We start from the raw sequence: 14,325 nt of genomic DNA, 5'->3' as shown, positions 1-14,325 counted from the left end.
GGTTGTGGTAGTGGAAATGTGTAATGTTTTTCACCCATTCACACACACGTTCATACAAGCAATTCATTTTTATTACTATTACTGTAATATTGAAGCTTTAGGGGAAATGCTGTACGGCCCTATTATATACAGACAACAGCAGTTACTCATGGGGCCTCCCACCTTCTAGAGAGTGAGTCGTAGATTGAGTTCCAAGAAGTAATAACTTGAGCAACGTCAGACACTCCCCTTTCTTTGTAATACATAGATATATCTATTAATCATATAAAAAATAAGTTACTATGTGGGTAGGTTTTTTTTTGACGTTGAAATGTTTTTCTATAATGAGTGTAAGGTAAGGTGGTTGTAGCTGTTGTGTGTGGTGCGCATGCGTGTCACATAACGCAGCAACAGACCCGGAAATGCGAAGCCAACCGTAAACACAGCTGTGGCAGTGCTGCTGTTACTTTCTGGAAGATGGTGTACGTGTCCAACGGTGAGTGGTTTCCCTGCTTTAACGGATTCTTTGTTTGTTTGATATTTATTAGGTGTTTTTATACATTTTAGAACATAACCACCGCATGAATGTGTGAAAAGTGTTAGGTTACATTTAGCCATGTAGGATGTTAGCTAGCCTGGTTGAATCTGCGTAGCAGAAAGAAGTGCTGAGCTGATGAACCTTAGGTGGTGTTTTAAAACTTCGTCGCCTTTCCAGAATCCGATATGTGACTGCGATTTCGTTTGGGCTTCAACTTCATAGTGGAACGAAATTTATCTTTCTTTAAAACTGTTTTGAAATGTGCTGCAACTCGTTTATGCCCTGATTAGCGGTTAGCCTTTGTGTACTGAAGGCCAGCTAAGGAGTAAATCCGGGTTAACGATTGGCTGGTGCACTCATGATTATTATACATGTATTCCCGTCTTGCAATGTGAACAGCATCACAGATCCCTGCTGTCTGACCCACCTCTGTGTTTCTCCATCAGGCCAGGTCCTGGATAGCAGGGCACAGTCTCCATGGCGCCTGTCTTTACTGGTTGATCTTTTCTGGGGAGCAGTGGAGTTTATTGGCCTCTTGTAAGTCAAATGAGAATTAAATGAAATAAATAAAACAAAATAGCCACCTTTATTTAACATAATGGATGAGTGACCTTTTGAATAATCATTAATATTCTCATTGCCTGTATTTAAGGTTCGTTAAGAGTTGTTTGATTGTATTTACTGTTGTATTTTCACATGTGTTTTTCTACCTTAAAAAGATGCTGAAAATCTCTTTCTTCCGCTAAAGATAGATGACTTACAGTTTCTCTAATACTGCTAATCTGTTGCCTGTAAAACTGATTGGAATGTGGTGTAATAAACTTACAATATAGTGAGTAAGCAAGAGGCTTTTCTTAGAGCCTCCATTATGGTTTATTCTGAATTAAGCACAAGCCCCCACTCTTTTTTTTCTTTTACCAGTTTCAAAACCATGTTTCACCCCGACATGTCAAAGAATGGAAGCTCTGTTTCATCACGCTTCACTGACGGCAGAGGGTAAGTCCCTGAAACACCATTAGTTGTGTCACACACACATACACACACTGAACACCAATTCTGCACTACCTTTATGTTAAACACTGAAAATTACGTAATCCGATGTAGGAGCAAGCTAGCTTATTAGGAATTGTGTGTCATGTGTAACAAAAAGCTAATAAGATGCATGTGATGTTATTTCTTTTTCAGTTGTATCTAAATAATTGTCATAATCCAGAGAATGACAAATGCAGTTTAACAAAGCTGTTGCTCATTTCAGCACTTGAATTAATTTATATTTAAGCTGTTTAACGCATTAACGCTGACAGCACTAATTTATACCACTTGTTCCTCACATTCTTGTCTACTGTTGGTTATACAGTCCTCCAGGTCCACCTGGTGGCAGAAGGAGGATGGGAAGAATAAACCATGGTGCAGGGCCCAGTCCTCCACCAATGGGTGGAGGAGGATGAGGAAGGTGAGAATTTTTTATTGTCTTTTTTTATTAAACAGTCCATTTTAGTATCAGCTCATATGTAAAGTGAAATTAATTTCAAAGGATGAATGACACAGAAACAAAATGTGCATGTCAGTTTGCTGTATATGTGCTTGTGTAGTCATTAGGGCTGCCACGATTAATCGACTAGTCACGATTACGTCGATGACTAATTTAATAGTTGACGTGTCATTTGACGCTTTGTAAGATCCCAAAAGACGCAGGAATAAGTAGTAGGATTTAAGAGTGTAATAACAGACTGAAACAGAAGACGGCAGCACTGCATGTACAAGGATGCCAGTTAAACCCTGAAGAAGAAGAAGCTGTGTCCCAGAATTCATAGCGCGGCCCTGCTCAGTTGTCAACAATGACGGCAGCTAGTTAGTTTTAATATTACTCTTATTATTCTTTCTGGCTCACAAAATAAACGTTTAACATATTTTCAGGCAAGAATGTAGCTGTGTAAACTTCAAATATCTGCTCAGCTTATCAAGACACATATTTTCAAAAGCGCTCCGACGTTTTCAGAGACGTCTGTTACCCACCAGCTCGATAGCTATATCAAGGCTCACTAGAGCCGGTGAGAACACTGGACTCCCGGCAAATCGTTTTCAAAACCACCGCCGTCTTTCGCTACTTAGGTTAAAGATGATATGTAAGTCACTTAGATAACTTAAAAGTGATATTGTTTGGCTTTTTTTAGTATTTTATTTATTCCCGAGTAAATCGGTTTGGCTGAGATTAAAGTTATAGTTTTTACACAACTGAATAAACGTCAAGCAGACAACTGATTATCAGAAGTGTGAGATGCTCAAGAATATACTCCGGTGTCCTGTTATATAGGGTGTGCCATTTATATGGATACACTGTAATAACATGGGAATGGTTGGTGATATTAAAGTCCTGTTTGTGGCACATTAGTATATCTGAGGGGCAAACTCCTCAAGATAGGTGGTGACCATGGTGGCCATTTAGAAGTCGGCTGGATTGTCAACCCTCTTCTCCCACTCTTCACACACTGATAGCAACACCGCAGGAGAAATGCCAGCACAGGCATCCAGTATCCGTAGTTTCAGGTGCTGCACATCTCGTATCTTCACACCATAGACAATTGCCTTCAGATGACCCCAAAGATAAAAGTCTAAGGGGGTCAGATCGGGAGACCTTGGGGGCCATTCAACTGGCCCACGACAACCAATCCACTTTCCAGGAAACTGTTCATCTAGAAATGATCGGACCTGGCACCTAGGGCTGGCCCATATCATACCGTTCACGGTAATACCAGTATAATGTTGGGCAACGATAAGAAAATGAAATATTGCGATAGAATATGGGTAAAACGCGCATGCGCAGTGCCTTTGTTTTCATATGCACATGGCGGAAAAAGCACGGCGGCGACGGAGAATGAGGAGAGTGAAAGCGGATCGTTAAATGAAACGGATGAACCAGAATTGGTTTGTAAAAATGCTGCAACTGCAGTGGTGTGGCATTGGTTTGGCTTTCGTCCGTCAGATACACAACAAAGCACTATTTTTTTGTGGTGGTGGAGGCCAATAGGTGGATGAGGGAAAGGGGAGGCAGGAGGAGCAGAGAGCCGAGGCAGCCGCCGGCCTAAGTGTCAGGTGAACTGAACTTCAGGTAAGAAGTTATGACCTGCAGTCTATCTGGGTCAGATATAAACCGAGTTTATTCTCGTTGTGCTGACTTTTTCATACTGCGTGCTAGCTGGCATGACGGAGTTTCTATACAGCTGGGTGGGTGCTATGATGTTAATGATGTGGAACTTTATTTTATTCATAAGGTTAATTATTAGGGTTGCCAACTGTCCCCTAAAAAACGAAATCGTCCCGTATTCAGAGAAAATATTACGCGTTTTGTATTGAGGTGAAAAGGAAGAGTTTGTCCTGTACTTCAGCTACAATGAAAAAGACACAAAGCTGGAGTTATTTCGTGTCTTTGCTGCACAGCTGCCTCTTCTCCTCTCATTCTCTCCCATCAATGATCAGCTGATCGGCTTTTCTCTCTTGTTTATTTATCGCCCACTTTGCGCCAGAAAGAAAAAACCAGCGGAGGTCGCGCTAAACAACAGCAGCACGTTTAAGCTTGATCAGCTGTTGTTAGAATTTATTTAATATTTCTTTCTAGTATCAGCTGATATTTGCTGGAGCCACAGCTGTAAAAGCTGCTGGTCATGATATCAGTTTGGATATGTGGTGAGAGTGAAACATGAAGATGAAACCAGGAGATGTCCTTACTGAATCATCAGAGCTGAACAGGTGATGGAGAAACAGGTTTACCTTTTAGGTGACATGAATGAGTTGAAGGGAAGTTATGAACTGTTTCTGAGAGACAAATAACACCAGGATCCTTTTTTAAGTAGCTGACAGCTGGTAACTGTGCAGCGGCGGGTCTAGCAAAGTTTTGCCAGGGGGGCAGGTAGGGCATTAACAGGGAGAGGTGGGCACAAAGAAATACTTTTCTTTCTTATTCTCATTTAAAATGTCTAGCTTTTAAAAAATAATTATTTGAATCTTATAACAAACGATTGATAGATTGATGCATATGTACCATCAAAACTGTGTCACAACAGCGTTTGTTTTCATTCAAAGGCTTTATGATTTTTCCTGTAATGGTGGGCCGGTCTCTAGTCCAAATGCCCAGGCTGATTTTTTTGTCCCAGTTCAGCCCTGTATGCAGCTCATTTGCAGTCTGGTGTTACCTACATCTTCCTATTCGGAAGGCAGAATTTCCGAGTTTCTGAGTACAATCAAAAGCACCACAACTGCAGTTTACGTGTTGGATGTAAAAAGCGCACATGACGCTGTGATGTAGGCTAGAATCATGGCGGCAGTCAACGACGGTCCAGGCGTGGGATTTCTCTTGTGGAAATATCCACATTATTTTTTCCTTTCTATTGGTAGGTGGCACAGTGCACTTGTGGCAAGTAAGCAAGCTAGAAGACTGTCAATTTTGCTGGGTATCCAGTTACGGAAGCAACACATTAACAAGAGAATTCTGAGTAAAACCAAAGTTACTTTCCCTAGTAACTAGTTACTTTGAAAGTAACAAGTAACTTGAAGTAACTGAGTTACTTTTGATAGAAGTAACTAGTAATGTAACTAAGTTACTAATTTAAAGTAACTTACCCAACACTGGTCACCACCCATCTTGAGGAGTTTGCCCCCTCACATATACTAATGTGCCACAAACAGGACTTTAATATCACCAACCATTCCCATTTTATTACAGTGTATCCATATAAATGGTCCACCCTATATTTTAGATAGCAAGGAGCAGACGGCTGAGTTTATTAAACTCCACCGAAACAATCTGCAAATGTCATTAAAATTTAATAAACTATCATCTTGACTTTATTTTTAGTTAGCACATACCTTAAACACTTCAAGCTGTAAGCTAATCATAGTTATATAAGAGCAGATGCTGCTGGTGCAATAAGCTGTACGTTTTATGTCCAATGGATGCATGATCTGATTAGTCGACTAATCGCAAAAATAATCGGTGACTAGTCGACTATCAAAATAATCGTTTGTGGCAGCCCTAGTGGTCATATTGATGGAAAGGTTTTTGTAGTTTTCTTGTGTTATATCTATTTGCATTTCTTTACTAAGGTTACATTGTACTGAGTTCTAGATAAGTGCTACTTTTGTGTAATAACTGTTAGGGTTATCATGATCTGATCACTTGATCATTAACAAAAAATACTGGGGGGTGGCCAGTGGTACTCTTCAGCCTCCTACTACATGGACCTATGGCAACACCATCACCCTACTGGAAAGTAGCCCTCAGCCTTTTATAGCTGAAGAGTAAACAATTAACTCCTTTTTTTTATGCATTTTAACATTACTCATTATTACTCATGAATGCATTTAGGTTATTACCTTGGGGGACCTAGCCTAACAAAGAAACTGATTATATATGGCCGTGATATGAAAACACTGCCTGACTGTTATATTACCTGCTCCTCTCTCTAGGTAAACGCCTACACATGCTGTGTAGGCGTGGGGCCTTGCACAGTGTCTTAGAAGCCAAGGAAAGATGATAAAGTCACAGTGCTAAGGCCCTTCCTCATCAGCTGTCACTGTCACAAGCAGTTTCTTGACGCCTTTCTGGGAATTCCTACACGTAGGGGCCAGAACGGCTGATACCACAGCTATCCACATCACTTCTTCCCTCATTTTCTGCGTCGGCTTTTCCAACTTGCAATGTCACCAGTTTCTTAGATATGGGTTATGGTTCCTGGGAGTCATCAGCTAATGTATTTTTTTGTATCCTTCTGTTGAATAAAAAAAAAAATACTGAGTGTGTCTCCTGCTATTATTGTCACATTTGGTAATGACACAGCTTGGTTCCACAAAGAGCTGGTCGGTACTAATAGCAGTATCACACCTTTGGCTCAGCACTAATTGTTAGGATATCTAAAATCAATGGATAATTTGGTAATGGCACAGGTATACATTGTCTTTTTTTTTAACTCAAATTGCAAAAGTTGATTAAGACTTGATTATATCAGTCTTGTGTGTGACTATGATATAATTCCAAAGAGTACACTTAATCACTTAATGTTTCTATTAATTCCAAATATCTTGTACCAGGTATCATGGGTTTACTGTATTTAGAATTCCAGACATTCATGAACATTCAGAGCATTGTGATACAACTGCAGTACATGACATAAAACTGTCAAACTTATTTAATACTGTTCAGAAGTAACAGAAATATCTGCATTGTCTTAAACAGCCAGGAAAAAAAAACACTGAAAAAACACTGGTGACTGTGCTAGAATTGTCAGAATTTGCTGTCACACTATGTATAGAGTTTATTTAAGGAATTAAATCTTTTTTCTGGAAAAACAGTTCTCACTCTTCCTTTATTTACTGCAGAAATGTGCTCGACAGTTTGCCAATTTCATCCTTCTGCAGTCCACTGAACAGTGGGACAGTTTGAGTCACCATTTCAAGTAAGAAGAGCCTGTTTTCACCACACAAAGGCAGCTCTTTCACGGAGCATTCGGACACCAAAGCGGTGCCATTCCCTCTGGTGGATCCACATTTCTTGCGTGGTGTCCAAACATGCCAGCACTGCTCCACCTTTCCATGAGATCAGCCGAGGATCCATGTCCTAGAGCACATACGTGTCATATAAAATACATTACAGGATCAGTCTGCAGTATAAAGTTATCTGTCTTTTGAAGACAGATGCAGGTCTGTGACCTTTTCTGAGATATACTAAGGTAATTTTGGGGTACCTTTGGACGTGTGACAACTTCCACATTGTCTACCAGCCTTCTGAAGGACGGTGGCATCTTGTTGATGATGCGGTGAAGAAGGAATTCCTGAACTCCATGAAACATGAGCCCCCCTCCCACAACCAGGATGGAGCTGTACATCTTTCGTTTGGTTTCATCTGATGCTGTAAATGAAATGAGTACAGAGGCTCAAACAGGATATTCCATGGAAGTTTTTATTCTCATCGCTAGATCTTTGAATATAAAAACAAAAATTAACTTCATCACTTACCACAGCAGTCGATGCTATGCAGGACTGCCTTATCTAATCCCAATGCTTTGCTCTCAAATTGGCTCATGATGGCCGTCTTCCTGGACAGATGGGCAGACACAGGCTCTTCCACCTCTCCTGCTCCCATCAGGGACTCTCCATGGGCAGCCCCAAGCTCTGTTTCCCCCTGCATCCCTCCTCCTCCTCCACCACTCCCACAGCTCCTGGGTAGATCTGACAGGTCCCCAGTCCCTCCCTGATTGCTCATCTCCCCTTCCAAACATCCACTTGGTCTGGAAATAGCTTTCCTGTCTGCAGCTGATTTGGAGGACTATTGGAGAAAATAATTAAGTAAAAAAATAGCTGAGAACCATTTGGTTTCATTGGTTTCAGTCTCTGAAACCTGTATGTGTGTGTGTGTTTTACCTGGTCCTGTTTGCTCTGTGTAGCAAGGAGGTAGTGTTCATCATGAGGGTCCTCTGAGTCGCCTTGGGAACGGAACTGAAGCGATGACATCTTCTGACCTACAATCCCAAACGTCGTCGGGTAAAAAAGGCCCATGGGTGCCTACAAAGAAGACAGAAAAGTAGTTCAGCACCAGTATCAAAACAGCATCGTCTTTACCTTCTGATATAATTACCTGTAGTTTCTCATCCCCAAGTCGAACCTGGTACAGAAGAGCCGGGGCCTCTGGAAAACGTGTCTGAAATTCATGATCTTGTAGCCCTGATATGTCCTGTTAAGAGAAAACAGAAAAAAGATTTTGTAGTTAATATGTACTTAAAATTGCTCCATCGATTATTTAGAAGTGAGTATGGCTAAATACTCAAAGATGCTAACAAATCATTGTAATGCACAGACACTAACACCCTCCCTCCCACCCTGACTAACACACACTTGATCTAGATGGCAGAAGGTCTCTTTCAGATGCTGCAGGAGCTGACAGTCTAGTCTGTTAGACAGTTGACAATCTCTGTAGGGAAATCCTGCCCTCTGCAGGAGCCAGAAGAAAGTGCGGGTCACATCTGAGCCACCGTATGCTAAACACAACCTGCAAAGTCCCACAAATACAAGATACCATGTAAGACATTTGCTAAATAATGCAATAAAAGCAGGAAGTGAAACTAACATGAGTTTTAAAATTAAATATTCACTGTTCTGTGTTTGTTGTCTGTGACAACCGGGTCAAATAATTAAATATATTTCATATGAAATAATGTTTAATATTAAATGTATTTCATTTAATCAAACATAAACGTGAGTTTTGAGCCCCACCTGGAGTTTCGATGTGACACTCCGTCCTCCACACAACAGATACTGGTCTTCTGGTCGCCTACATCCACGACACAAGCGCTACTCAACCCACTGCCAAAAGTAGCACACACCGACTCCTGGTGCACAATGATAGCTACACACAAAAAGACCAGGAAGTAAGTTGATGGAAACAAAGAAATTTCCACTTAGTTACGTGTGAAGATTGTGTAATACCTGAGAACCCTATATTGAGCAGCAGCATGTTCACAACCTCTTTGATGTGCAGTCTGTTGTAGATGTCAGGGACCAACAGGATACATCTGTAATACTAAAAGAAATAATGCGAAATGAGCAACTGATGATTAATGTGGATGATCATCTGTTTGAAAGTTTATGGAACACAAAGCCTGTAGAAAGCCTCTATTACAGAAGCAGCTAGCTAGCTAGACAGCTAGATAGATAGTCTTATTTTTTATACTAATATAAAGAAATGAGGGATTTATCAAGACTACTGCATCCTGCTATAGAACTGAGAAGTTTTCTCCTACCTTTAAATCTTTGAGAGGGATCTCCAGATGCTTCTGAATCACATGACTCCAAATTGTCTCGAGGTCAGCCAGGACAGCAGTCAGTGAGCCTCCAGGACCAGCATGCACATTGAGCTGACCTCTGACTACAGGCCAGTGGATGTTGTAACAGTCTGTTGGATTCACATAAAGAGCCTGTGCAATAGCAGAAATGGGGGGGTAAAAATTAATCAAGGCTTTAGGTAATGAAAATGGCTTAACAAGTCATATTTCACAGAAGTTACGAGTTTGCTCTAATACATTCACCGACCTCCTCTCCAACCAAATAAGGAGGATGGTGGGTTGTGTTTGTCCACTTCACTCTGGAGCTGCTGTCTAGCACCGCAGGACGGATCTGACAGTTATACGCTCTGGCCTAAAAACAAACATACAAAACTGAACCACTGCTATAAGAAAATACTTTTATGGATTAACATCATAATCAATTAATGAAAAGAGTTATTTTCTATATTGTATATCAGCTATTCAAACCTTACTAAGTTGCTATAGGACCTTAAGGTCTTTATTTCTTTATTGTATAAGATAGAAGAGAATCACACTGCATTGTGTTGCTTTCTTCCCTAATTTCTCTTTTATAACCATACCTGATCAGCAGACACAGGAGTCCTCCGCACTCCGTTTGACATCTTCTTGGACCATATAGCCTGATCAACCATTTTAAGGCCATTCTGCCTCTGCTCGTTGCTTTCTGGTTTCTGTTGGATATTAAGACAAAACAATAAGGATAAACACTTAAAAATGACACCATTTAATTTGACAACAGTGAAGTTGTATTATGGGTGCACCTGGTTTTGAGTCACATACATTTAGACCTTCTCTCAACAGCCATGCATCTTCATAGCAGGGCTGGCCACTTTGCTTGTGCCTGCGTGCTATTACATGTGGGACCGTCACTGGAAGGGTGTCCGTTGCTCGGCCAATACGGAGCGTCCTCGATCCAGTGTGGATGACAACTACAAAATTGCTCTGTATTTGCTGTGAAAAAGAATAGAAATTTCAAGTTTCACCCAACAAAAGAGCAACTGTGGACACCTGCGCAGCCTCTACTCTTATGGAAAGACTGGCCACTAGTTTTTGGAAACTGGTTGCATGGATCTGTTTCCATCCAAGGGCTCTGGTGAGGTCAGAGCTATGTGCAGGATAGTCTATATCATAGGTGTCAAACTCTGGCCCGCGGGCCAAATTTGGCCCACAGCCTAATTACATTTGGCCGGCGAAGCCATACCAAATTACTATTAGAGCTGGCCTACTGGTATTATACAGCTAATATATATATCGTTTAGTATTAAGCTTTGCTTGTTCCATATTCAGTTTTTCAGCTAAACTTGTTTGAGTCCATAAGAAAAGATTCATTCTTACATCTGGAGGAAGATTTTTTTTTTCCAATAAATATTAATGTTAGCCCGCGACTTTGTTCCATTTTGAATTTTGGCCCACTGTGTATTTGAGTTTGACACCCCTGGTCTATATCTTCCACACCACACTGGAGCTGTTGGCATAATGTTAGACGTGCATTAATGCCAGCACAAAAACGAAAACACTACATGCTGTATCATTAGGTTTAAGCCTTTAAAAAGAGCCCAAACCCCGTCATCCTTGCAGCTAGTCTTAACCCCAAACAAAGATACTGACTGTTAAACCTAGTTTCCACATCTACCACATCTAAGCTCCTGAAACTTTAAAGAGGGGCTTAAATCAGAAGGGTTAACACGTGTTTTCATCCGTGTTGGGAAAAACAAAAAGAGGTCAACAATTAAGAGCTAAAATATTTCAATATCAGCTTTAACTCAACAACTCTGAGCTTTAAACCTTGTTGCCACATGTAGCAGGTTATAGACCCATTTAGCAACGGTGTACTACTAAAACAGTGTACTAATACGATAGTAAACGCACCATCACAATAGTTTAGCATGTGTCAAGTGAGAACAAAATGTTCATGAAAAATACAAATGCTACATTATAGATTTCTGGCATATATACGGCTATAGTTCATGTATACAACAGCTGGGTACTTCATTTTCCGTCTCACCTCTTGAGGAGGCTCTGGTATCGCCGGAGGAGCGATGGGTCTTTTCACCCCGCGCTGCTGCTCCTTCTCTTTCTCCCTCTCTCGCTCCTTTTCTTTGTCCTTCCCGTTATCCTGCTCTTTCTCCGCCTGGGTCATGGTCTCCTTTCCACTTAATCCACTAAATACTTAGAAATGACAAAGTCACGGTCTTCTAGTCCCAGCGAGATGGTTCAAAGTTGAAGCACAAGCTAACACCGTTGCCTTCCCTCTGAATGAAAAGTTTACTTCCGTGTTTGGTCACGTGGTGCAACATTTCGATTTCTATTTGTCCAAAGATTTCTCTGCGCGTCTCCGCATTTTTGTTTGTTCGTTCGTACATTTTTAATACATTTTATTTTCGTTTTTATATTTTTTAGAAGACATAATATTCCATTGTTTGTGGTGTGAAGCGTTAATGACTGGCGATAATAGTTTTTCCGATGGTACAGGGTGTTGTTTTAGATCGTTTTACAAGACGTGGCGATTTCTTTCTTCATAAACTTTATTTAAACTTTTAGAAGAAGAAGAAACAAAAAGGAGCTATAGCTCCATCACCCTGCGCCGGTGATAGAAAAAACATTTCAACATAGCATAGCATAGCATCTTTATTTATAACGCACTATACATCCAGCAATGTTGGCCGAAGTGCTACAAATATAAAACAAAGAGAAAACAGTTTAAATTACATATCGAATATCTTAAAATTAAACATAATATAATTAATAAGAAACATATTAAGAGACATCAAGTCCTGCTGAAAGCCAAGGTAAATAGATATTTTTTAAGACGTGATTTAAAAACAGATAAGGAAGATGCCTGTCTAACATGTAAAGGCAATATCAGACATGGGATTTTTATATAATATTTTCACATGATGTGGTCAGTTTATATATATTATTTTCCTGGGTTAGTATGGAGCCTCTAGTAGTGATGTGACAGTAAACAAAACAAATCCATGTTCAGTAATTAAGGTACTTTGCATTGATTATTTTTATTTAAGAGAAATCTATTAGTTTTCCTGTTTGACCATTTGATTAAAACAGTGTTATTGAACCTGGGTAACTGAAAATCCTATTAGCAAAACTGGTTAAACAATAAATCTCTAGGCAAGCCAGATCCTGCACTTCTCTTGATGTAAAGCATAGAGTATTTAGTGCCTGAGTTCACAGAAGTTGTTACTTATCAGAAGTCACCAGAGGTTTTTTAGAGCCGATACCCCTAATCCTAAAAATGGGTAGTCAAACATAAGAGCTGGGGGCCACAAATAACATTTTCCTACTAATAAGGACCTCCCCCATCACCATCCAGACTTCAGCAAAGTAATTAAGTAATAAATAAACAATTAAAAGACAGAAAGGTTCCCGTTTTCACTGTTTACTATAGAATTTTCTTTTCACAATGAGACTAAATGTTTTGGTTTGTTTGTTGTTTTAAAGAGAATTTTCTGTGAATTCAAAAACCTTTCCTATAATTACAGGGCAGTCTGGAGAATGAGCTACCAGAAATTCTTTCCTACAGCTGCATTTCTTTATTATGTGGAAAACCTTAGATGTACTGTTCAAACTACAATTCTTTTTCTCCTAATAAGATATCTCAGGGAATAAATGTGCAGGTAGAGTCTTTTGCATTGTCAGAAAGGGGAGTTTCACTGGTCAGACCTACTGTTGGTCAAAGTGGGTTGTTTGTGGCCCACGTGGTAACATGAGTTTAACAACCCTGCTCTAGAGGGTGGGAGATACATAGTAAGATAAGTAACTGCGTCTGAGCTAAATAGCATAAGCCCTAAATAAACAGCACTTCCCTAAAAAACCTTTAATACTCCGATAATAAAATATATTTCTTCAGTACCGCGACCATGAATTGAATAAATGGTTCAGAAAATAGAATAGTCTCCAGTGACCACCATCAGCTCTGTGAAGAAGCTCAACATCTTGTGGAATATTTCAGAAGGTTAGTGGAGGATTTTATACAGACACATTAATGCAGAAGAACAAGTGTTTATTTTCTAATAATTTCCACAAGTTCCATGTTGGTTTTTGAACTCATAAAAAATGTCTTGGGATAGGAATGAAGGAATTAAATCATTACTGTGAGTATTACTATTGAACCAATCTGGACATATAAAAAAAATTGTTGAAATGTACCATTAGATGAGGTAATTCCTTTTAACTAGTATGAGGTTCAGGTTCTTTATTCCTGTCATGAAACCTTTGGGAGTAGTGATCTTTTTCACATTCAGATTTGGGGTTCAGCTTCTTCTTTATTGTACCTTGGCACAAACTTTGGGGAATCAGTTTCTAGATCTGCTTTCTGATTGGCTGCTCCTCGAAAGATACCAATATCTGTAAAGATACCTTTACAGACACTGTGTGAGAGAGGTGTCTGTTCAGCTCTGAGCTTCTCTTACAGGCAGTGTACTCGGGTCTAGAGTCTGTCTGTCCTTTCCAGTAAGCTTTGATTTGTCATAAAATTATGACCATTTGTCTAAGTTGAGTCCCCCTTGTACTGCCAAAACACACCTCACCCATTGAGGCATGGACTCCACTAGACCCCCTGAAGGTGTGCTGTGTTATCTGACACCAATGTGTTAGTAACAGATTCTTTAAGTCCTGTAAGTTGCAAGGTGAAGTCTCCATGGATTGGACTTGTTTGCAGTGCATGTCTCACAGAACCATTTTTGTGCTAGGGCATAGTATCCTGCTGAAGGAGGCCACAGCCATCACGGCATACTGGTTCCATGAAAAGGTCTAAATGGTCTGCAACAATGCTCAGGTAGGGGGTACGTGGCAAAGTAACACCAAATGGATGGCAGGACCCAAGGCTTCCCAGCAGAACATTGCTCAAAGCATCAGAGTCCCATACGCAACAAACTGCGATGCACTGTGTATTCTGACACCTTTCTATCAGAACCAGCATTACATTTTTCAGCAATC

General features: G+C 40.2%; 2 protein-coding genes across 3 annotated transcripts; one reads left to right on the top strand and one right to left on the bottom strand.

The window, feature by feature from the left end:
* The first annotated feature begins 396 nt into the window (after positions 1-396).
* On the top strand, positions 397-6,850 carry selenok (selenoprotein K). Of its 2 annotated transcripts, XM_085345139.1 has the most exons (5): positions 397-475; positions 964-1,054; positions 1,439-1,513; positions 1,875-1,970; positions 5,981-6,850. In XM_085345139.1, exons 1-5 carry the CDS (start codon positions 457-459, stop codon positions 5,982-5,984), a joined length of 285 nt encoding a protein of 94 aa, XP_085201265.1. In that variant the 5' UTR covers positions 397-456; the 3' UTR covers positions 5,985-6,850. The 2 variants fall into 2 exon arrangements, with proteins under 2 accessions (XP_085201265.1, XP_085201266.1); XM_085345140.1 differs by lacking the exon at positions 5,981-6,850 and having other exon boundaries at positions 1,875-1,974.
* A 133-nt stretch (positions 6,851-6,983) lies between these two features.
* On the bottom strand, positions 6,984-11,559 carry actr8 (actin related protein 8). Its single transcript, XM_085344840.1, has 13 exons — positions 11,375-11,559; positions 10,150-10,320; positions 9,930-10,040; positions 9,596-9,700; positions 9,307-9,480; positions 8,993-9,086; positions 8,780-8,912; positions 8,402-8,555; positions 8,145-8,240; positions 7,931-8,071; positions 7,526-7,835; positions 7,255-7,418; positions 6,984-7,127 (listed from the first exon to the last, which is right to left on the bottom strand). The coding sequence occupies exons 1-13, from the start codon at positions 11,507-11,509 to the stop codon at positions 6,984-6,986; spliced, it is 1,932 nt and encodes a 643-aa protein (XP_085200966.1). The 5' UTR covers positions 11,510-11,559.
* Positions 11,560-14,325: the final 2,766 nt, after the last annotated feature.

This window comes from Diplotaxodon limnothrissa, linkage group LG20 (assembly GCF_057381915.1).
Source record: "Diplotaxodon limnothrissa isolate DT_005_m linkage group LG20, D_limnothrissa_male_GT1.1, whole genome shotgun sequence".
NCBI lineage: Eukaryota > Metazoa > Chordata > Actinopteri > Cichliformes > Cichlidae > Diplotaxodon > Diplotaxodon limnothrissa.
Note: the sequence above shows the minus strand (reverse complement) of the source record. Positions and strands in the feature narration are given on the sequence as shown.